Source organism: Prenolepis imparis, unplaced genomic scaffold (genome assembly GCF_030444845.1).
Source record: "Prenolepis imparis isolate NDT839.2.m4 unplaced genomic scaffold, iyPreImpa1.0 SCAF_4, whole genome shotgun sequence".
In the NCBI taxonomy this organism is placed as follows: Eukaryota; Metazoa; Arthropoda; class Insecta; order Hymenoptera; family Formicidae; genus Prenolepis; species Prenolepis imparis.
In genome coordinates this window covers 13,149,271-13,174,781 of record NW_028141162.1, presented here as the reverse complement: position 1 = coordinate 13,174,781, position 25,511 = coordinate 13,149,271, and the positions used below count along the sequence as shown (strand labels likewise).

The window sequence follows — 25,511 nt, the reverse complement described above, 5'->3', positions numbered from 1 at the left end:
ACGTTTCTATAAGGCTATGATTATCTTATGGTATATGCCTGCGACCTTCACGGACTTTCAATCCGGCAAATCCATACAGCTTACTACATACTAATGTCTAACGTATCACGAGAAAACTTTTTATTGACATGGCATACTACTGAGTATTTTAGTAAATTCATATATAGAATATGTTTTTAATTACATCTTCATATATTGCAAGCTCATCTTTAAGTAAGTTATTATAAATAATTAATTTATATTTGATATTTTACTAATGATTTTCAGAAGCATAACAAGAGACAAATATTTTGTTTTTTTATATATTAAAAATAATTGTTATTAAATAAAAATGTAGGTATAATTATTATTTAATGTAAGATAAGATTCAAGAATAGACTCTATTGTAAATTCAATATTGTCATAAACAGTTAGAGTTTATTATATATGTATTTCTCAATTCTCTGTGTCACACAGTGAAATCTATGTTTTATACTAGCATTTTTACTTACATTTATTAATTGTCTATTTTATTGTACATTTAATACTATCTTTACTGAAAGAATTACAAATTTTAGAACAATGAAAGTTGATTTCAAAAAGTTACTATATATTTTTATATATTATTATTTTGTTTGTTTTTTTAGTGAGATATATACTTACTGTGTATATTATCTATATAATCATCCATCCATTTTTCAATTAGTTTTTAGTAATAAAAGCGCGATGGAATATGATTGATTTAAGATCTAGAAAACATTACTCAAAAACCGAAAAACATTTAAAATAAAGAAAGTTAAAATGCTAATAGAATATTTTAGAATATATAAGATACATAAAAACTCACCATCATGAATGAGGGTAGAGACAAATTGTATTTTTCAAATGTTGAAAGTTTAAGCTCTAAATTATTAGCCATTATCATAAACATGAATGTCCGTTTTATAGAAGATCCAAATTGATACCATTCCTCGTGAAATGCTTGTTCCGTTATTTTAATACTCTAAATTAAAAATAAAAAAAAATTTTAATACTCTAAATTAATACACTAAAAAAAAATAACACATGCATATATAATAACATTTCTTTATTAATTTAATACCCACATTTCTATATTTATTTTGTCTTATATTTAATATCTATGTGTGAAAGTATGCATTACTAAATTTACCGCATCTAATAGTTGTTGCACACAAGAACACATTATGTACAGCTGTACTACTCCACCCGACGCGTACATAACGATTAAGAACGCTTCCAATAAAGTGGTTGATGGTATCTGAAGTTTCAGGAAGACACGAAGAATCATCAAGAACGGTGATATACTATAATTGATAATTTGCGATAAGATGCACTATATTGCATTATATTGCCTAGCCATATCTAACAAGCATATTATTTCTAGAGATTAACTAATGTAAAAAATTATTACTTACTGAAACCACCATAATAGCGATGCAGCAAAAGCGAAAAACGCTGATAATATATATTAGACTAAAATTCAAAGATAGCAGTTTTCTTAACAATAATGTTACACTGAAACAAAACTCATAAAATACTATCATACATATTATATTAACAAATAAAATTAAAATATTATATTAATTGTCAATTATAATAATAAGTTTATCTAATTGAATATTACACACACAAGAAAACATTTCTTTACCTTATTTATAAAATTTAATAATTCAAATGCACATTATACTTACTAGTTAAAAAACGTTATTAAAAGATTTATAAGATTAAATCAAAAGATTTTGATAAAAGAATATATGATTATACTGATAATTTTCTAAAAAACTTACTGAAGAACCGCGTGATGATGCCGACATAAAGATTTCATCTGCTCTTCCGCATTAAAATTTGTTTCAGAATAACGCTTGTTTTGATTAGAACTATTGCAATTAATCTGCGGAATTCTATCGCAAAATATCATTGAAAGTTTTGAAGCGATGTATTTATATTGTGCCGTTAATAACAGTATCATATTTATCATGTAGCTGTCCACACCGACTTTCTTTGTAAAAATATACATGCTGCTGGTCATTACGACAAAACTCCCCAACACAAAAATATTGGTTGAGAATGGCTCTTTGGAAAACACGACCGGCATTCTATAATCCACGTAAGAAAAGGTATTTTTTTGAAAGATTGTCGTAAATGGTACACTACTCCATATAATTATAGACATCACGCCAGCTGTCCAGTAAAATTTAACGGGAATCTCTATCGGCTTTATCGTATTCATTACTATGTTTCTCAAAATATCATCATCCACGCACAAGATATTATTCAATTTTTGTATCAATTGCTGCACCAATTCTTTACGTGCGTGAATTTGTACGACCAGGAAGATCACTTCCATTGTGATCACAATACCAATTAGACCGTCTTTTAAAGCCTTTTCTTTCGGCACATGAATGCATCCAGGAATTAGCACACATATTTGAACTATTTCAAGCAACCACACTAGAGAGCTGTATACTTTCCAGAATATGGGAAATGACGAATTGTCAGCAGTCAATGGTAACAAATTACCTGAGACCATGTTTAATAGAACATTTAAAGAATTCACCTTTTGTACGTCCATGAGTGTTCGATATTGTTCTTTGTAACTAATAAATCTTTTCTGTGAAAAGACAAAAGGCATAATAATTGAAGCTTTGATCAGTTGATTCTACTTTTTCGTGATTACACATTTTTATTATGTGTGTATTAAGCGGAACTGTAAATGTGAACATTCTATAACATTTCGTTTGTGTCATATGTTAATGTAATGTATATACCTATATCATTTTAATGATATATTTAAGATTAACACGTTCGTGAAATTAATAAATTAGGAATACTTATTCTCTATAAAATTTTAATAAATAGGTAAAGAAAAATATGACTTTTAATTTCAATTTTTATAACATTTGTTTTGCAAAAGGATTATTATATTTTAAATAAAAATAAATGAACAACTTATACAAAAAATATGCACTTACTTTTATGTTTAACGTTTCAATCGATGTTTACACTACTCTCTGCCGAAAAGAACAAGCAGAGCAGAGCAAACGTTTGAATGTTATCTCTATATCTTCTGAACAGTTTATTATTCTCCTTGAATTTCTCACTTTTTGATCAATGCACTATACGCTATCATTACGCGACAATATATGCACAAAACAGAAAGATGCTTTTACCATTTTAATGATTAATAATTGCTTTAATATCACCATAAAGGTCTTTGAATATCTTATAAGACTTTGTGCACTAAGTGAATATAAACGTATGAATATGAACGAATTGGAGAAGAAATATTCGCGAATATATAGATGACTATCAATAGCAGAAAACTGTACTATATCCAATATAGAAATAAACGTGACCAGACATGCTTGTAATTATTACTACTTGATAAAGTAATAATTATCTTATACGGCTCAGCGATCTTCGCAGAATAGCAAAATCGAAGAAACGTTGAAAACTTAATATTGTCTACAGTGTGTTGTATCGACTTTGCATTAATCTAAAATATGCTAACAATAAGACGAAGTATTTCAGTAGGTTAATCCGACTTTATGTATTAAGATGTCTGTTAGATATAAATTATTTTGATATAAATTATTAACGATTCTCCATTCATATTTTGTAAGCTAATTTTTAACGTAAGTTATTACATTTAGTTAATTATTATTTGACATTCTACTAATAATAAATTTTCAGAAGTATTTCTGACGTTTTACGTTTTTGCACATTAAAAATAATAGAAAGTTATTAATTAAAAATATATAATCATTATTTAAAATTAAAAATATAAGAATACATTGCAAATTTTGTTATATGTTGTAATAAGCAATTAAAAATTTTTATTATTTATAGAATTTTTATCACAGTAATATATCTATGTATTTTACTAATACTCTTACTTACACTTTGTGATTTAATTACAAGTTTCAATGTATTATATATTTTCTACATATTCTTTTAAAATTTAAAAATGTAAAATTAATCTTAAATACTTTAACTTTGACATATACTATTACATTATAATAGAAAATCATATACTTACTGTTTATAAAGTTTACACAGAGCTGATTATTTTTCAATTAGTTCGTGATAGTATAAGTGCAATTGAATATGATTGATTTAAAATCTAAAATATTATTTGAAAATATACAAACATATTTTAAAATACTAACAAAAAGATTAGAACACAAAAAGCAACTTATTTTATAAACTTACTGTCATGAATGAAGACAGAGATAAATTGTATCTCTCAAATGTTGAGAGCTTAAGTTCTAAATTATTAGCCATCATCATAAATATAAACGTCCGTTTTATGGATGTTCCATATCGATACCATTCGTTGTGAAATGCTTGATCCGTTATTTCAGTGCTCTAAATTTTAGAGAAAAAATAATAATCTACATATAATAATGTATTTTTATTAATTACAACTTTTCGATTAAATGCTCTTTTGTATGTAAATTTCATATAAGAATTTATCTTACATCAAAACTTACCGCATCTAATAATTGTTGCACACAAGAACACAGTATGTACAGCTGCACTACTCCACCGGAAGCGTACATAATAAATACGGCTTTTTCGTTCAAATTACTTGAAGGTATCTGAAATTACATAAAGAAATAAAAAATTATGAAAATTGATAGACAATAATTAATAATTATTTATAATGTAAAATAGCATTATACGTATTAGGAAGTATTTTTTTAGAATAATTAGTATTAGAAATTTATACTCACTGAGATCACCATAATAGCAATGCAGCAGAGCCGGAAAACGCTGTTTAGATATATTATACTGAGACTTGAAGCTAACAACTCTCTTAGAATTAACGTGATGCTAAAAGAATATATAAATATTATAAATTATTTTATTAAGAGTAAATAATATTATATATAGGGAAAATGCCATAAAGTATTTTATATTAAACTTATTTATAATTTAATGACATCATTGCGTTCTTCTAATCAATTTAAATTTTAAATTTGCAGACTAAAATAACGTATGTAAAATAAAAAGTCTTTGATATATACAAAATTTCTACTGTTTTTACTAATGATTTTTGGCAAATAATCTTACTGAAGAACTGCGTTATGATGGTGACATAAAGATTTGATCTCCTTTTCCGCGTAGAAATTTATTTCAGGACTATGTTTCTTTTCATTAGAATTGTAATTATTCTGCACTCTGTTGTCTTGAAATGTCATGGAGAGTTTCAACGCGATGTATTTATATTGTGCCGTGATGAACAATATAATATTTATTATGTAGCTATCCACACTGACTTTCTTCGTAAAGATGTACATGCTGCTGAGCATGACAATGAGACTTCCCAATAGAAAAATACCAGTCGAGAATGACTCTTTCGATAACACGATCGGCATTCTGTAATCCATGTACACGAAGGAATTTTTTTTAAAAATTAATGCAAACGGTACGGTAAACCATATGATTAGTGAGATTATGCCGACTATCCAATAAAATTTGAGAGGAGTCTCCATCGATTTCAATGTCGTCATCACCATGTTTTTCATTATTTCGTTTTTTACGCACATGATATTATTCAGTTTTTGAATTATTTGTTGTATTAATACTTTACGCGAATGAATTCGCACGACTGTGAAGACCACTTCCATGGTAATTGCAATACCAATTAGACCGTCTTTCAGAGCTTTCTCTTTTGGCATAATTATGCAACCGGGAATTAAAATACACATTTGAATTATTTCGAGCAACCAAATTAAAGCACCATATATTCTCCATACCATAGGAAATGATGAACCGTTAGCAGTCATTGGTAACAGATTACCTGACAGCTTATTAAGCCAAATGTTTAAAGGATTCACGCTTTGAAAATCCATGTATTATCGATGTACTATTGATATAACTTTTCTGGCAAATTGGAATTATCCTATAAAACGGAATGTGTGAAAGAACAATCAAAATAAAATAGTCAAATAATAAAGTTTGATAGAACTGTTCTATTGATTTTAATAATTAATTTTTGTGCAAATCATACTGAAACAATTTATTTAATTGAATAAATTTATTTAAATTTATTCTTACGTTTATTTTTTCAAATTTTTAAGATTCGAAAATGATAATGACTTAAATTGCACTTCTTTAATTTTATTAACTTATTCAACTTTAATTTAGCAATATTTATTCAGTCAATGATACAGAAAAAGAAGAGTAAAATGTCCTTCTTCGATTTTGATAAGTTTTGCATATGTTGTAATCTGAGTCAAAATAAAAAATACATATTTTTTTATTTATCTTAATTTTGTGTTCTTAAAAGACTGAATCATCTGTTTAAAATAGTTTTCATATTTTTGAGCGAATCTCGCCGAAACGATAAAGGATATGAAAAAATGTTTAAAATATAAAAGTTTTTTATTATATTTAATGTACTTTATGATAATGCAATCAGATTTTTCAAAAATTAATAAATAATAATTTTTTAATTACCATTGTTATATATTTATATGTATATTATAGCAATTATAATGGCGCAGTAAATAATTCACACATATAAAATAAAATAAAATATTATAAAGCTATAATTTGATAAAATGAAAATATATGATAAATTATATAAATATATGCACTTACTTCTACGTTTCACGTTTCTCTGTCGACGTTTACATTCTTTCTGTCGAGAAGCACAAGTAAGGCACGACAAATAGTATTTGAATGTTATCGCTATATGTTCAACAATTTCTTATTTTTCCGAACTTTCTCTTGTTTTTCATCAGTGCACTATTATTACGCCATCATTATGTGGCAATATACACAAAACAGAAATAAGCTTTTATAATTTTAATGACCGACAATTGCTTTATAATTACTACTTGAATGTCAATAAATTATTTGTGTCAACATTAGGACTTTGAACATTTCGTAAGTTAAGAAAACTTTGTATACTAAATGTAATGGTATAAAAAAATTTGTGAAAAAATAATAATTCGCGATTATTGTGTAATTTATCTGTCATAGAAAATTATACTACATTTTTCAATACAGAAATGAACTATAAACTTGCTTATGATTATTACTTGTCGATAAGGTAATAAAAATCATAGCTGAAAGCCTTACAAAATAGTAAAATAGTGAAAGTTTCAGAAACGCTAAAAACTATTGTTCATTGTGTGTTGTATCGACTTGGTATTAATCTAGAATATTCTATAGGACAAAGTATTTTAATAGATTATAATCTGTTTTTATATATAGATGTCTATATAATGTCTGATATAAATTATTTTGATATAAATTATTAACTATTCACCTTTCATATTTCGCAGGCTAATTCTTAAACATAAGTTGTTACATTTGGTTAATTATTATTTGGCAATTTTCTAATAATAAATTTTCAGAAATATTTAAGACAAAATGTTTTTGGACATTAAAAGTAATAGTTATTACTTAAAAATCTCTATAATCACATTACTTAAGATTCAAATTATAAAAATATATTGTTGCAAATTTTGTTTTATGTTATAATAGAACAATATAAGCGCGCGCCATTCTTCGGTTTTATGTTAAAAAAATGATGTTTTTCAAAAAATAATATAAAGTTTATTTAAACTCGATTAATATTTTTTCACAGAAATTAACTGATTAAAGCGTTAATTTGCTAATTAAATTTTAAAATAATAATATGTTAAAAAATTAAAATAGTAATACGTTGTAAATAATATATTATAATATCTTATTCTCGATTAATATTTTTTGACAGAAATCAGCTAATAACTGTCAAAAATATTAATTGAGTTTAAAGTATTATAACATATTATTTAAAACATTATTATTTTAATTTTTATAACATATTATTATTTTAAAAATTAATTAACAAATTAACGTTTTAATCAGCTGATCTTTGTCAAAATATATGTAAAGTATATACATAATTTGAATATTTTGTTTTCAGATCAATGTGTGCTGTGTACTACAACTCCGCTATTGTATGTATCGGTGAGTAAGAAATTGTTTATTTTATAATATTTTTCTATAACAGTAGTGGAGGTGTATATAATATGTTGAAAATATTTAAATAATAATGTTTTAAATAATATATTATAATATCTTATTCGCGATTAATATTTTTTGACAAAAATCAGCTGATAATTGTCAAAAATATTAGTCAAATTTAAAATATTATAACATCTCTTTCTAAAAAAGTCCATTCTCGCAAGTATTGTTGCATTTTTTCCGCGATGCTGATTGACTGTTTCGATTCGCATTGTGCGTTGTATTCGTAGCATCAAGAGGCTGTCATCGCGAGGATTAGTAGTTTAACAGTTTGTTCAAAATAAAATAAAATAAAATAATATGTTTGAAATAATATGTTATAATACTTTATCCACGATTAATATTTTTTGACAGAAATCAGCTGATAACTGTCAAAAATATTAATCGAGTTTAAAGTATTGTAACATATTATTTAAAACTTAAAATATTATTATTTTATATTTAATTTTATTTTGAACAGTCAAATTGCTAACCCTCGCGATGACAGCCTCTCGATGCTATGATTCTGTATATAACGCACAACACGAATCTTGACAGTCAATGAGCATCGCAGAAAAGCGACAACAATAAACTTCGATATGCGAGTATCGACTTTACATATCTTTTTTAGAAAAGGAATAAATTGTTTGAATTTTTATTGCTTATAGAATATTTATTATTGTTTCTATCACAATAAAATCTATATATTTTACTAGTAATGTCATTTACACTTTATAATTTTTATACTACTTCCAATGTATTAAGTTTTTTACATATCGTTTTTATTCTGAAACAATTGCCATACATTTTAGAAGAACGTAAAATTAATCTGAAATACCTTTAACTTTTACATATATTTTCTTTTTATAATAGACACTTTCTATCATATACTTACTGTTTATAAAGTTTACACAGAGCTGATCATTTTTCAATTAGTTCGTGATAGTATAAGTGCAATTGAATATGATTGATTTAAAATCTAAAATATTATTTGAAAATATACAAACATATTTTAAAATACTAACAAAAAGATTAGAACACAAAAAGCAACTTATTTTATAAACTTACTGTCATGAATGAAGACAGAGATAAATTGTATCTCTCAAATGTTGAGAGCTTAAGTTCTAAATTATTAGCCATCATCATAAATATAAACATCCGTTTTATGGATGTTCCATATCGATACCACTCGTTGTGAAATGCTTGATCCGTTATTTCAGTGCTCTAAATTTTAGAGAAAAAATAATAATCTACATATAATAATGTATTTTTATTAATTACAACTTTTCGATTAAATGCTCTTTTGTATGTAAATTTCATATAAGAATTTATCTTACATCAAAACTTACCGCATCTAATAATTGTTGCACACAAGAACACAGTATGTACAGCTGCACTACTCCACCGGAAGCGTACATAATAAATACGGCTTTTTCGTTCAAATTACTTGAAGGTATCTGAAATTACATAAAGAAATGAAAAATTATGAAAATTGATAGACAATAATTAATAATTATTTATAATGTAAAATAGCATTATACGTATTAGGAAGTATTTTTTTAGAATAATTAGTATTAGAAATTTATACTCACTGAGATCACCATAATAGCAATGCAGCAGAACCGGAAAACGCTGTTTAGATATATTATACTGAGACTTGAAGCTAACAACTCTCTTAGAATTAACGTGATGCTAAAAGAATATATAAATATTATAAATTATTTTATTAAGAGTAAATAATATTATATATAGGGAAAATGCCATAAAGTATTTTATATTAAACTTATTTATAATTTAATGACATCATTGCGTTCTTCTAATCAATTTAAATTTTAAATTTGCAGACTAAAATAACGTATGTAAAATAAAAAGTCTTTGATATATACAAAATTTCTACTGTTTTTACTAATGATTTTTGGCAAATAATCTTACTGAAGAACTGCGTTATGATGGTGACATAAAGATTTGATCTCCTTTTCCGCGTAGAAATTTATTTCAGGACTATGTTTCTTTTCATTAGAATTGTAATTATTCTGCACTCTGTTGTCTTGAAATGTCATGGAGAGTTTCAACGCGATGTATTTATATTGTGCCGTGATGAACAATATAATATTTATTATGTAGCTATCCACACTGACTTTCTTCGTAAAGATGTACATGCTGCTGAGCATGACAATGAGACTTCCCAATAGAAAAATACCAGTCGAGAATGACTCTTTCGATAACACGATCGGCATTCTGTAATCCATGTACACGAAGGAATTTTTTTTAAAAATTAATGCAAACGGTACGGTAAACCATATGATTAGTGAGATTATGCCGACTATCCAATAAAATTTGAGAGGAGTCTCCATCGATTTCAATGTCGTCATCACCATGTTTTTCATTATTTCGTTTTTTACGCACATGATATTATTCAGTTTTTGAATTATTTGTTGTATTAATACTTTACGCGAATGAATTCGCACGACTGTGAAGACCACTTCCATGGTAATTGCAATACCAATTAGACCGTCTTTCAGAGCTTTCTCTTTTGGCATAATTATGCAACCGGGAATTAAAATACACATTTGAATTATTTCGAGCAACCAAATTAAAGCACCATATATTCTCCATACCATAGGAAATGATGAACCGTTAGCAGTCATTGGTAACAGATTACCTGACAGCTTATTAAGCCAAATGTTTAAAGGATTCACGCTTTGAAAATCCATGTATTATCGATGTACTATTGATATAACTTTTCTGGCAAATTGGAATTATCCTATAAAACGGAATGTGTGAAAGAACAATCAAAATAAAATAGTCAAATAATAAAGTTTGATAGAACTGTTCTATTGATTTTAATAATTAATTTTTGTGCAAATCATACTGAAACAATTTATTTAATTGAATAAATTTATTTAAATTTATTCTTACGTTTATTTTTTCAAATTTTTAAGATTCGAAAATGATAATGACTTAAATTGCACTTCTTTAATTTTATTAACTTATTCAACTTTAATTTAGCAATATTTATTCAGTCAATGATACAGAAAAAGAAGAGTAAAATGTCCTTCTTCGATTTTGATAAGTTTTGCATATGTTGTAATCTGAGTCAAAATAAAAAATACATATTTTTTTATTTATCTTAATTTTGTGTTCTTAAAAGACTGAATCATCTGTTTAAAATAGTTTTCATATTTTTGAGCGAATCTCGCCGAAACGATAAAGGATATGAAAAAATGTTTAAAATATAAAAGTTTTTTATTATATTTAATGTACTTTATGATAATGCAATCAGATTTTTCAAAAATTAATAAATAATAATTTTTTAATTACCATTGTTATATATTTATATGTATATTATAGCAATTATAATGGCGCAGTAAATAATTCACACATATAAAATAAAATAAAATATTATAAAGCTATAATTTGATAAAATGAAAATATATGATAAATTATATAAATATATGCACTTACTTCTACGTTTCACGTTTCTCTGTCGACGTTTACATTCTTTCTGTCGAGAAGCACAAGTAAGGCACGACAAATAGTATTTGAATGTTATCGCTATATGTTCAACAATTTCTTATTTTTCCGAACTTTCTCTTGTTTTTCATCAGTGCACTATTATTACGCCATCATTATGTGGCAATATACACAAAACAGAAATAAGCTTTTATAATTTTAATGACCGACAATTGCTTTATAATTACTACTTGAATGTCAATAAATTATTTGTGTCAACATTAGGACTTTGAACATTTCGTAAGTTAAGAAAACTTTGTATACTAAATGTAATGGTATAAAAAAATTTGTGAAAAAATAATAATTCGCGATTATTGTGTAATTTATCTGTCATAGAAAATTATACTACATTTTTCAATACAGAAATGAACTATAAACTTGCTTATGATTATTACTTGTCGATAAGGTAATAAAAATCATAGCTGAAAGCCTTACAAAATAGTAAAATAGTGAAAGTTTCAGAAACGCTAAAAACTATTGTTCATTGTGTGTTGTATCGACTTGGTATTAATCTAGAATATTCTATAGGACAAAGTATTTTAATAGATTATAATCTGTTTTTATATATAGATGTCTATATAATGTCTGATATAAATTATTTTGATATAAATTATTAACTATTCACCTTTCATATTTCGCAGGCTAATTCTTAAACATAAGTTGTTACATTTGGTTAATTATTATTTGGCAATTTTCTAATAATAAATTTTCAGAAATATTTAAGACAAAATGTTTTTGGACATTAAAAGTAATAGTTATTACTTAAAAATCTCTATAATCACATTACTTAAGATTCAAATTATAAAAATATATTGTTGCAAATTTTGTTTTATGTTATAATAGAACAATATAAGCGCGCGCCATTCTTCGGTTTTATGTTAAAAAAATGATGTTTTTCAAAAAATAATATAAAGTTTATTTAAACTCGATTAATATTTTTTCACAGAAATTAACTGATTAAAGCGTTAATTTGCTAATTAAATTTTAAAATAATAATATGTTAAAAAATTAAAATAGTAATACGTTGTAAATAATATATTATAATATCTTATTCTCGATTAATATTTTTTGACAGAAATCAGCTAATAACTGTCAAAAATATTAATTGAGTTTAAAGTATTATAACATATTATTTAAAACATTATTATTTTAATTTTTATAACATATTATTATTTTAAAAATTAATTAACAAATTAACGTTTTAATCAGCTGATCTTTGTCAAAATATATGTAAAGTATATACATAATTTGAATATTTTGTTTTCAGATCAATGTGTGCTGTGTACTACAACTCCGCTATTGTATGTATCGGTGAGTAAGAAATTGTTTATTTTATAATATTTTTCTATAACAGTAGTGGAGGTGTATATAATATGTTGAAAATATTTAAATAATAATGTTTTAAATAATATATTATAATATCTTATTCGCGATTAATATTTTTTGACAAAAATCAGCTGATAATTGTCAAAAATATTAGTCAAATTTAAAATATTATAACATCTCTTTCTAAAAAAGTCCATTCTCGCAAGTATTGTTGCATTTTTTCCGCGATGCTGATTGACTGTTTCGATTCGCATTGTGCGTTGTATTCGTAGCATCAAGAGGCTGTCATCGCGAGGATTAGTAGTTTAACAGTTTGTTCAAAATAAAATAAAATAAAATAATATGTTTGAAATAATATGTTATAATACTTTATCCACGATTAATATTTTTTGACAGAAATCAGCTGATAACTGTCAAAAATATTAATCGAGTTTAAAGTATTGTAACATATTATTTAAAACTTAAAATATTATTATTTTATATTTAATTTTATTTTGAACAGTCAAATTGCTAACCCTCGCGATGACAGCCTCTCGATGCTATGATTCTGTATATAACGCACAACACGAATCTTGACAGTCAATGAGCATCGCAGAAAAGCGACAACAATAAACTTCGATATGCGAGTATCGACTTTACATATCTTTTTTAGAAAAGGAATAAATTGTTTGAATTTTTATTGCTTATAGAATATTTATTATTGTTTCTATCACAATAAAATCTATATATTTTACTAGTAATGTCATTTACACTTTATAATTTTTATACTACTTCCAATGTATTAAGTTTTTTACATATCGTTTTTATTCTGAAACAATTGCCATACATTTTAGAAGAACGTAAAATTAATCTGAAATACCTTTAACTTTTACATATATTTTCTTTTTATAATAGACACTTTCTATCATATACTTACTGTTTATAAAGTTTACACAGAGCTGATCATTTTTCAATTAGTTCGTGATAGTATAAGTGCAATTGAATATGATTGATTTAAAATCTAAAATATTATTTGAAAATATACAAACATATTTTAAAATACTAACAAAAAGATTAGAACACAAAAAGCAACTTATTTTATAAACTTACTGTCATGAATGAAGACAGAGATAAATTGTATCTCTCAAATGTTGAGAGCTTAAGTTCTAAATTATTAGCCATCATCATAAATATAAACATCCGTTTTATGGATGTTCCATATCGATACCACTCGTTGTGAAATGCTTGATCCGTTATTTCAGTGCTCTAAATTTTAGAGAAAAAATAATAATCTACATATAATAATGTATTTTTATTAATTACAACTTTTCGATTAAATGCTCTTTTGTATGTAAATTTCATATAAGAATTTATCTTACATCAAAACTTACCGCATCTAATAATTGTTGCACACAAGAACACAGTATGTACAGCTGCACTACTCCACCGGAAGCGTACATAATAAATACGGCTTTTTCGTTCAAATTACTTGAAGGTATCTGAAATTACATAAAGAAATGAAAAATTATAAAAGTTAATAGACTATAATTGATAATGATTTATAACGTAAAATGGCATTATACATATTGAGAAATATTTTTTTATAATAATTAATATTGAAAATTTATACTCACTGAGATCACCATAATAGCAATGCAGCAGAACCGGAAAACACTGTTTAGATATATTATACTGAGACTTATAGCTAACAATTCTCTTAGCATTAATGTCACGCTTAAAACAGAATATATAATTATTCTATTATAAATTGTTTTATTAATTAAATAATATTATACATGCAAATTGTCATAAAGTATTTTGTATTAAACTTATTTATAATTTAATGACATTATTGCGTTTTTCTAATTAATTTAAAACCTAATTTAGAACTTTAAATTTGCAGATTAAATTGATGTATATATAAAATGAAGTCTTTGATATATACAAAATTTCTGCTTATTTCTACTAATAATGTTTGCAAATATTCTTACTGAAGAACTGCGTTATGATGATGACATATAGATTTAACCTCTTTTTCCGCGCAGAAATTTATTTCAGAACAATGTTTCTTTTCATTAAAATTGCTGTAATTATTCTGCAATCTTTCGTCTTGAAATATCATGGAGAGTTTCAACGCGATGTATTTATATTGTGCAGTGATCAACAATATCATATTTATTACGTAGCTATCCACACTGACTTTCTTAGTAAAAATATACATGCTGCTGAGCATAACAATGAGACTTCCCAATAGAAAAATACCGGTCGAGAATGGCTCCTTGGATAATACGATTGGCATTCTATAATCCATGTACACAAAGGAATTTTTTTTAAAAATTAATGTAAATGGTACGATAAACCACATGATTAAAGATGCCATGCCAGACATCCAATAAAATTTGAGAGGAATCTCTATCGATTTCAATGTCGCCATCACCGTGTTTCTCATTATTTCGTCTTTCACGTGCATGATATTATTCAGTTTCTGAATCAATTGTTGCGCTAATGCCTTACGCGAATGAATTCTAACGACTGTGAAAACTACTTCCATGGTAATCGCAATACCAATCAGACCGTCTTTCAGAACTCTTTCTTTCGGCATAATTATGCAACCAGGAATTAAAACACACATTTGAACTATTTCGAGCAACCAAATTAAAGCGCCATATATTCTCCATACCATAGGAAATGATGAACCGTCAGCAGTCATTGGTAATAGATTACCTGACAGTTTATTAAGCCAAGCGTTTAAAAGATTCACGCTTTGAAAATCCATGTGTTATTGATGTACAATATCGCTTTTCTGGAAAATAGGGATCATACTATAAAACGGAATATGTATAAAAGCCAAATAATTAAAACGATAATATCAAATAATGAAGTATGATAGAATTGTCCTATAATTCTTATTGATTCTAATAATTTATTTTTCCGCAATTTATACTTAAACATATTTTTTAAACTTATTCTTAAATATTTATTTTTAAATTATTTTTAAATTTTTAAGATTTTATTATTACTGACTTAAAAATATATTTCTTTAATTTTAATAACTAATTCAACTTTAATTTAGCAATATTTACTCAATTCATGATTTACAATTAGTGTTATCGACAGACTGATTTTCTCAACTTTTATATACAAGGTGGAGACGATTTTTCCTCAGCGAAAATGTCGAGGCACCAATAATTTTCGAATTATAAGCGATTGAAAATAAAGGGTTTTTCACAAACTAAGCCTTGTGGAAATAAAATATTAACAAAATCACATTCTTCAGTTAATTTCAGATAGAGTTTACTTTAATAGAATTTTAATTTAAGGCTTAGTTACAAAGATACATGATGACAAAAATTGGGAACATGCAAAAAATGATGACCTCTCTCGACATTTTCGCTGAGGAAAAATCGTCTCCAAATGATCCCAGGAATCTGCCCACGACAAGTGAAACGCGAACCACCGGACACCCTGTATATATATATATATATATATATACATATATATATATATATATATATATATATATATATTAATAATGTTTTATTTAAAGTAAATGTTTCTCAAAAACTAAGAATTTTATTAGTTAATATTACCAAAAATATGTACTCTCTCACTCGAAACCGGAACAAACAACTGCTTTTAGTGAGTGAGATATAAAGAAAATTTATGTGTGGATCTTTACATTCACCTCTGTCACACGTTTCTTTTTATGTATAGCATTTTGTCAGTAATAATACAGTACAGACTTTAAGTGATTTGTTAATTATATATTATTCCCTTTTATTATTTCCCCGTTGAATTTATGCGTTCTCTAGTTTTCCATTAATATATTATACTGTTCTACGACAACCAGCAATATTCCCTTTGTTGCCTTTGACGCTTGTCCAAGCGTACCAGAAATAATTATCGTTAATAATTCAGCAGATTTCTCAGACATGATTTTAAAGGACTTTTAGGGTCATTCCACAATAGGTTGCAAATGCCCTCTCAGAGCAAAGCTACTTGTCAGCTGATTGGTCAATCCGCAATTGTCAACTGGCAACGAAGGCATTTGCAACCTATTGTGGAATGACCCTTTTTGTGCGAGCAACTATAAAATGTAAATATCGTAATAATGAAAGACAACATGTATTGATGTATTCTATTCAATGTCATTTAGCTTAGGGCTGAATACAATTATGATATTCATTATTTAGCACTAACAATAAGTAAGCTACATATCAGTCATTATCTTATTGCACGTCATTAATCGTTACAGAAATCCATAAAATGCAAAGAACAGACGCAGTATTTGACGATATTTGACGTGCGCATTATTGATGGAAAACTATGATATCTGTGATGGATTTATTCGTCATTAGATTTCGATTGAATGTACAACAGTGATAAGTATTTAGAAATAGCTTCAGATATCCGTGGATAACAAATCAATTCTGTAACTTTTGAGAAACTCATAAATTGGAATCTAATCTGAAAATAAAAGAATAATATGTTTATTGTATCTAACAATTGCATAAGAACACTGTATATATATTGCACTATTTCACCGGATGCATATATGATAATAAAACATCCTTCTAACAAAATCGTTGATGATAAACTGAAGTTTGATGAAAAAATATTTTATAATATATTTAGAAGATAACATATATAGGTACTCTCTCTCTTATATCAAAATTAAAAGTTTCTCTGATCCATTTATTATTCTAATTAAATTTACATGTCTTTTTTTTCTAATTTCTGTTAATAGGTATATTAAATTAATGATGATTTGACAACTTATTGTTCAAGTATAACAAGAAATAATTATGTTAATAATTTCTCACAATAAATACACATTTCGACAAATAATAATCTAAAAAGACTTTTATTATATTACTATTATAGAATGAATAAAATTATAGATTAGATAAATATTTTTTATTTTTTTTTGTTTCTTCTATACTTTTACATTTCGTTAACATGCATTACTTTTATAAAATTTTTTATAAGATTTATAGTTCAAGAATAATAAAAATATAATAATAAAATAATAAAAGATAATAATATAAAAGTATAAAAAAGTCTAATAAAATAATAAAAAATAATTATGTTAATAGTTTTGCGAATGTCTTGATTATTTGATGATTGCGAAAGATTTTTGTTATGTGCGCAAGCTACACGCCGTGAAAATCTTTATTGATCGAATTCGAAACCGGTAGATGTCAAATTTCTCGATACAAATATATAATATTTTAGATGTTTTATCACTCTTTTTATTATGAATTTTATTACAGATTTAATCCTTTGAAATATGTACGTACAAGCTATAATAATAAACTTCATACATGTAAATATCTTGTCATAAATGATTGCTATTTTTATTATTTTTCGTGCTATAGCTATATACATATACAAGATTCAATGGTAATATTAATACTAGCATTTTATTTTAAGTACTACTTTTTAGCAGATTATTTTCAAATATACTTTGCTGAAATAGAAAATATTTCAACAATATAACTAAATTAATCATTTTATTATTTAAAAACAAAGATAAATAAGAAATACACTAAGAAAATAAACACAATTACTGCAGATAAGATTTTTCTTCGCTTTTCATTTCATTTTTTGAAATAGAAGAGAGATCGAGTACGATTGATTTAAAATCTGAAAAAAATAAATAATTTATGAAAATGAACGAAATATAATACGACATTAGAATATAATATAAAAAAATGGAGTATAAAAGAGAGTATAAAAATCTTACCACCATAAATGAAGGTAGAGAAAGATTGAAATTTTCAAACGTTGCAAGTTTGCATTCTAAATTATTCGCCATAATTATTAAAATAAATATACGTTTTATCGATGGTTTGAGTAGATGCCAATCTTCGTGAAATGCTTTATCTGTTATTTCTGTACTCTTTATTTTACGCAAAATAAGTAATTTATGTGAAGATAATTATTAATCATAATCTATTATTTGCAAAGTTATTAATTATTTTGTTTAACTTTCTTAAATTCAAAAATTATTTTATATTATATTTATTTATACTTATTTATGAGAAAATAGAAAAGTGGATATCATAATAGATTTGTTTATAGAGAAATACGTAATAGAGAGAAAATTTAAAAAAATTCTATATTACATCAATTTTTGAATAAAAAGAAATATATTATAATAAAAAACTTACCGCATCTAATAATTGTTGCACACAAGAGCATAAGATAAAAAGTTGTACCACTGCTCCTGAGGTATACATGATGATTGAAACTCCTTCCCAGAAGGTTGTTGATGGTACCTGAAATTTTATAAAGACATTATAAGTAATAAATATTTGTTACAATTTAATAGCGATTTCTGTTTTTTTTTTTTTATAATATATGGAAAGAATATACTCACCATGCTCACCATGATACCAAGGCAGCAGAATCGAAAGACACTGTTTATATAAATTAAACTGAAGTTCAAAGATAGCAATTCTTTTAGCAAAGAAGTTATACTAAAAGAAAACGTATAATATATCTGTGAAACATTATGAAATAATGTACTAAGAAATTAACTCATCAAATACAGAAAGTTTGAAAAATTTTATTCAAGTAAATAACTTTTATTTATATAAGTACTAATTTATAGTATTATCATTACTATTATTATGTTATAGTTAGGAAGCTATGAAAATTGTTGATTCAATTTTACGATACTTACTGAATCACAGTGTTATGATGTCGACATAGTACTTTAATTTCCCTTTCTTTTCTTTGATCTGATCCAGAAGAATGTTTCTTGTTTTCTTCAGTTTTTTCTTGAAATATCATTGAAATTTTTACAGCAATATATCGATATTGTGCCGTTGTCATCAATACCAGATGCACCATGTATACATCCACACCGACTTTCTTTAAAAACATATATATAGCGCTGATCATTAAGAAAAAACTTCCCAGCAAGAAAATATTGAGTGAGAATGGCTGCCTCGAGAAAGCGGCAGGTATTCTGTAATCTTCGTAATAGAAGAGATTCTTTTCGAATACTAATACAAGCGGTAAACAAGCCCACGCTATTATCGAAACTACGCCGGCCGACCAGTAAAAATTGAGCGGAGCTTCCACCGGTTTCAAAGTAGCGATCACGACGTTCTTCATGGTCTCGTCACCAGTGTGCAAAATGTCATTCAGCTTTTGAATCAATTGATAAACCACATCCTTACAAATATAAATTCGCGCAATCAAGAAGGTCATTTCTATAAAGATTGCAAAGCAAATCATGCCGTCCTTTAGAAATTTCTCCGTTGATACGTATATGCATCCTGGGATTAATGTGGCACCTATGATTAGTTCGATAAGCCACACGAAGATGCTATACATCTTCCAGAATAATGGAAAAGATGAATCATAGCTGGTTATAGGTAATAAATTGCCCGAGAGCAAGTTCAGTCGAATATTTAGAGGGTTCACGCTCTGGAAGTTCATGGCTTATTCGATGTTGTCGATGTCGGAATTAAGATGTTACTTTTCTACATTTGTATTTATTCTGCTTAACATATTGCTGTGTCGCGCATATGTCCTTCTTTTCTATTTAAAATACTGTGCGTGACTTTTCTCTCGAATTTCTATTTGATATCCTTGTAGTGTCAAACGATAAACGATGACATTTTGATCTCTTTATTACAGTTAGCGACGTTTATTCTATTTACATTGCAATTTACATTGCAGTATACATGCCATTAGTGCACTTGAATATCAATAAAAATTATAGAGAGATTTTCCGACGTTTTAAAATGAAGGAATTCAGTCTTTTATTAAAAATATGAAAATGTGGAAGTTGACAAATAAATGACTGCTGCAATATGAAGAAATGAAGACAAAAGTATAGATTTCATTACGTTTATTACAGGGTTGAGTAGAATCATCAATTTTCTTGCAACTACATAGAGCGATGATTATCTTATAGTATTTTGTCCACTGTACATGCATCGCTAAACTGCAGAATTGCAAAGAGCTGCAGTATAAAATATCATTTAACGCGTGCTACAACGACGAAATAATTTTTAACGTAAGTTTTTTTTAATAACAATTTTAATAACAATTTTAACAATATATTATATATGTTATAACTATATCTTCTAAGGCCTGATTGCACCAATATCATTTTGGTTTCAAGCGAGAGTTAAATATATGTTTGTCTTTATTTAGAAAGAAAAGATAGATATATATTTAAGTCTCGCTTAAAGCCATAATAACGTTGATGCGACCGGGCCTAAATTCTTTATTTTATAGCCTATTGCTTATTATAATAAATTCTTAAATCGATATTTATAAAACGTAGAAATATAATTTAATAGTACAGAAATTTTATGTGCATGTTTTATATGTTTTTCCTAATAAACTTTTTATTTTTTCTCGCAATGTACACTATCGCTCATTAATTTCAATATATTACCTAAATCGTCGATTTTTTAGGAAGTAATGAACAAAAAAAACTATTTTGTGATGAATATGGATTTATTTAAGTAAATAAACATTTATTATTATTATCGGTAATCTGAAGTTTTTCAATTACTTGTGTCTTGTATTCTTCGTTTATTGATTACTGTATACGACTTTATCACGTGTACGCTAAAAATAGTTTACAACGTATAAAAAATTAATTCTTTAAATATTGTAAGCTATTTTTAACGTACACATGATAAAGTCGTATAGTAATCAATGAACGAAGAATACAAGACACAAATAATTCAAAAACTTCAGATTTCCGATAATGATAATCGAAAGAAAAAATTACTCTAACAGTAGAATAATGTTTAAGACCGCGCCGCGCGGGCTTATATAGCAAGAACAAGCGTTAAGCGGTAGCGGGAAACTTTCTCGCATGTGCAATCCTACGAATATGAATATATGTATAAGCCCATGCGGCGCGAGCCTCTTTTTCGATTGCTGTTGTCAATAGTGTTTTTTTTTTAATTTTAATATGTTCATTCATAATATACGATTTGGAACGTATATGCTAAAAACAGCTTACGGTATTTAAAACATTTATTTTTTGTACATCGTAAGCTATTTTTATCATACATGTGACAAATCGTATAGTAATCGTATTGAATGAATGAACATTTGATTCAATGGGAACGGAAGAATGATTTAAAATTTAAAGCGCTACGGGAAATTTTCTCACATGTGAAATCCTACGAGCGTGGATATTTAAATTTGCATGGTGCGATCTTAAAAATCACTCTATTGATAGAGTTATTTATGTTCGCAATTACGATCAGTAATTTAATTTTTCAATGTTTATTACGCAGACACAGAATACACAAAAAATTAAAATTCATTTAACTAAATTTAGGAAAAAACATATATCTGTATGCTAGCAAATTTGAGACTGCAAGAATCAATTAATAAATAGTGCGAATTTTGAACGTGGTTACTAAATTAAATACTGTAGCTCAATAATTGGTTTGTAAATATTTTTGAAGCTTCAAAACTTAACTGTTAACCTAGAACCCCCATCATAAAAAAATCGAAATTACATATTATATGTATATACTATTATACAACATATATTAATATTAACATTTTAAATTAAGAACTAATGTTAACAAAGATTTTTTATGTTCAAATATTTCTTATCTTCTGTTCTAAAACAAAATATAAATATGTTATATGCTAGGAGCAACATAAATAAAATTATATAATAATTATAATATAATTATAATAACATTTTATAATTTATTTAATATATAAGTTATAATTTTAAAAAATGTAAAAATTATAATTTAATATATTATAATAAATTATAATAAAATATGTGCGAAAGATACGTACCTCTGTAAATCTTTATTTCATTCTTAAAAACAGAAGAGCAAACGAGTATGATTGATTTAAAATCTAAAGAAATATGCAAAAAATAAGTTAAAGCAATAATAACCTAAGTAGTAGAATTAAAACTTAAATAATTATTATAAAATTAATAGAAATAATTAAAAAACACGATATATCTATATATACTTATATGTATAATTTACGTGCTCATAAAATATATTTTATAAATCTTACTGTCATGAAAGAAGGAAGAGTCAAATTAAATTTTTCAAATGTCGAAAGTTTACATCCTAAATTGTTGGATATTATCATCATCATAAATATATATTTTAATGATGGTTTAAATTGGTACCACTCTTCATGGAATGCTTTATCCGTTAATTCTGTACTCTGAATTTGAAACAGAATGACAAAAGAGTATAATTATCAATCATAAGATATTATATATTCTTCATAGAGAATATGCATATTATCGATATTTTCTATTTTCATTACTAGATATTATTTGGCTACTCTTTCATTATGAGAATATAGTATAATTTAACAATATTTTTAAACTTACCGCATCAAATAATTGGTGAACGCACAAACATAAAATATAAAGCTGTACTAAGCCGCCGGATATGTACATGATGACCATGACTGCTTCTAAGGGAGCCTTTGATAATATCTAAGTTTAACACATTAATTGTTAATATATATTATTATTAATATATAATTATTATTAATGTATACTATTATTGATATATGTTATTTTATATATTTTTGATTAGAAACATTTGTAATAATTTTCAATAATGTTGAACGATTTTTGTTTTTAATTATTTATAAAGCCTTTCTAAAGGATAATTAATGGTTATTAATTATTATATTTACTGCATTTATGAGCATGAAGTCGAGAAAGCAAAACAGAAAAATTTTCGTTAAATATAATAAACTCATGTTCACAGACAATACTTTCTTTAGCATTAATGTCATTCTGAAAAAAATGATTATATATTTAAAAAGTCATATAATGGCACATAATGACTTCAATAATTTGGATATTTATCTATATCAAATATTAAACCATTATTCTTCAGAAGTGATACGAATCAAGAAAGAATGATTTTAAGAGTACAATAATAAAACAATAATTTGTAGAAAAAAATTAATGAATGCTCGAGTACTCACTGAATCACAACGTTATGATGTCGACATAACGTTTTTATTTCTTTCTCTAATGAATTTACAATAAAAATATTTCTTTCTTTAGACTCATTCTGTGAAGTGTCTTCACGAAATAATGCTGCAAGTTTCACCGCGATGTAGCGGTATTGTGCTGTCATTAGTAAAACGAGATTTATCATGTAGACATCCAAAGCAACCTTTTTCATAAACATGTACACGCTGGCTACGGACGCGATAAAGTTTCCCAAAAGGAAAATTTCCATCGAAAACGGCTGTCTCGAAAGAACCATCGGTAGTCTATAATCCTCGTAGAGAAAATGTCTCTTCTTGAAGACCAACGCAAAAGGTACGCAGCACCACACTATTATGGATCCAATTCCTGTTATGCAGTAAAATTTGAGCGGAGTCTGTACCGGCTTTAAAGTTGATCTCACGATAATCTTCATGGTCTCGTCCTCCGCACACAGAATTTTATTTAGCTTGTTTATTATTTGATTCATAAGCTGTCTGTGCACATACATTCGTCTTAGCAAGAAAAATACTTCTATAGTGACGACGAGACCAACCGTTGAATCTTGCAAAGCCTTATCTTTGGGCACGAACATGATACCAGGAATTATTGCACTGGTTTGGATCACTTCAATCAGCCATATAACAGCGCTATATATTCTCCACACTGTAGGAAACAGCAAATCATTGCTAGTCATCGGTAATAAATTGCCTGAGAGCATGTTTAACTGAACGTTTAAGGGATTTACGTTTTGAAAGTCCATGTTGCTTCTTCGCAATGAATATCAAGTAAATACTACACGAAATACAACTTGCTAAAATTGTCTTTAATATTTTTCTGTATGCTACGCGTGCTATATACTGTAGTTATTTTAAGATATCTCTTTAAACTGAAAAAATATTTAGTTAAAAGGCAACAAAATCGCCTTTATATAGATATGCATATTTTAATATATAGATATGTATTTACCTTTGTTTGATCTTTCCATCATTATAATCTCTTGCCGGAAAAATATACAGGATAGCGAAAGTTGATCATAAGCGATCGTTGATTTTACACAACAATATCTTATTTTCCTTGAATTTTTACTATTCGTATAGCTTGCACTGTAATATGACATTACTATAAAACAAGTATAGCGACATTATTCCGCATTTGCAAAAATTACTTTCTTCTCTGCTACAATCATAGTACAGATGTGCATGATAAATTAATTTTTATTGATAGAAAGCTCCCGCCTATAGACTCTATTGTAAAGAAATAAAACAATTTATAAATAATATTTTCTGTACAATTTGACTACTTTATAATATGTCATGATTCGCTTCATTTTATTTACGAAGGGAATGTGAGGGTGACTATAAGGGCCTTTGTAATTATCCTTGCGCTGTAAAAGCAGCAATTATCTTATGGCACTACATCCTTCGTTGTAGTCTCGAAGACACTTCAGAAGACACTGTAATATCTAATGTATTGTATGTGATGCACGTTTGATCGAGATATTGAAAATTGATCTTCGACCGGTTACCTAGAATTCAAAAACAAAACTAATATTACTAAATAATTCTTTGAAAAAAAATTTATATACTTTATACATATAAATATATATATATATATTATTTTAAATATTTATATATTAAAGTAAATTTAAAATATGCTTGTGGATTTTTATGGCTTTTATGGACCAATCAACAACTGCAGTGAATTT

The 25,511-nt window shown here is 26.4% G+C and overlaps 6 protein-coding genes across 8 annotated transcripts; all 6 read right to left on the bottom strand.

Annotated features, from left to right (window-relative positions):
- Positions 1-520: 520 nt before the first annotated feature.
- Positions 521-3,080, bottom strand: LOC145935036 (uncharacterized). Its single transcript, XM_083036030.1, has 7 exons — positions 2,973-3,080; positions 1,788-2,611; positions 1,416-1,515; positions 1,151-1,258; positions 827-982; positions 643-728; positions 521-535 (listed from the first exon to the last, which is right to left on the bottom strand). Exons 2-6 carry the CDS (start codon positions 2,570-2,572, stop codon positions 678-680), a joined length of 1,200 nt encoding a protein of 399 aa, XP_082892156.1. The 5' UTR covers positions 2,573-2,611; positions 2,973-3,080; the 3' UTR covers positions 521-535; positions 643-677.
- A 992-nt stretch (positions 3,081-4,072) lies between these two features.
- On the bottom strand, positions 4,073-5,858 carry LOC145935424 (uncharacterized). The gene is made up of 5 exons (XM_083036761.1): positions 5,077-5,858; positions 4,737-4,836; positions 4,494-4,601; positions 4,213-4,368; positions 4,073-4,123 (listed from the first exon to the last, which is right to left on the bottom strand). The coding sequence occupies exons 1-5, from the start codon at positions 5,856-5,858 to the stop codon at positions 4,073-4,075; spliced, it is 1,197 nt and encodes a 398-aa protein (XP_082892887.1).
- A 3,041-nt stretch (positions 5,859-8,899) lies between these two features.
- On the bottom strand, positions 8,900-10,718 carry LOC145935469 (uncharacterized). The gene is made up of 5 exons (XM_083036857.1): positions 9,937-10,718; positions 9,597-9,696; positions 9,354-9,461; positions 9,073-9,228; positions 8,900-8,983 (listed from the first exon to the last, which is right to left on the bottom strand). The coding sequence occupies exons 1-5, from the start codon at positions 10,716-10,718 to the stop codon at positions 8,933-8,935; spliced, it is 1,197 nt and encodes a 398-aa protein (XP_082892983.1). The 3' UTR covers positions 8,900-8,932.
- Positions 10,719-13,759: 3,041 nt separating this feature from the next.
- LOC145935246 (uncharacterized) lies at positions 13,760-16,511 on the bottom strand. The gene is made up of 6 exons (XM_083036391.1): positions 16,413-16,511; positions 14,814-15,625; positions 14,457-14,556; positions 14,214-14,321; positions 13,933-14,088; positions 13,760-13,843 (listed from the first exon to the last, which is right to left on the bottom strand). Exons 2-6 carry the CDS (start codon positions 15,596-15,598, stop codon positions 13,793-13,795), a joined length of 1,200 nt encoding a protein of 399 aa, XP_082892517.1. The 5' UTR covers positions 15,599-15,625; positions 16,413-16,511; the 3' UTR covers positions 13,760-13,792.
- A 1,857-nt stretch (positions 16,512-18,368) lies between these two features.
- Positions 18,369-20,471, bottom strand: LOC145935307 (uncharacterized). 3 transcript variants are annotated; one of them, XM_083036499.1, is made up of 5 exons: positions 19,511-20,471; positions 19,205-19,304; positions 18,996-19,103; positions 18,569-18,724; positions 18,392-18,468 (listed from the first exon to the last, which is right to left on the bottom strand). In XM_083036499.1, the coding sequence occupies exons 1-5, from the start codon at positions 20,272-20,274 to the stop codon at positions 18,418-18,420; spliced, it is 1,179 nt and encodes a 392-aa protein (XP_082892625.1). In that variant the 5' UTR covers positions 20,275-20,471; the 3' UTR covers positions 18,392-18,417. The 3 variants fall into 3 exon arrangements, with proteins under 3 accessions (XP_082892627.1, XP_082892625.1, XP_082892626.1); XM_083036500.1 differs by having other exon boundaries at positions 18,569-18,624; XM_083036501.1 differs by lacking the exon at positions 18,569-18,724 and having other exon boundaries at positions 18,369-18,468.
- Positions 20,472-22,609: 2,138 nt separating this feature from the next.
- LOC145935292 (uncharacterized) lies at positions 22,610-24,651 on the bottom strand. The gene is made up of 5 exons (XM_083036475.1): positions 23,797-24,651; positions 23,500-23,602; positions 23,186-23,293; positions 22,858-23,013; positions 22,610-22,689 (listed from the first exon to the last, which is right to left on the bottom strand). The coding sequence occupies exons 1-5, from the start codon at positions 24,564-24,566 to the stop codon at positions 22,639-22,641; spliced, it is 1,188 nt and encodes a 395-aa protein (XP_082892601.1). The 5' UTR covers positions 24,567-24,651; the 3' UTR covers positions 22,610-22,638.
- Between the last annotated feature and the right edge of the window lie 860 nt (positions 24,652-25,511).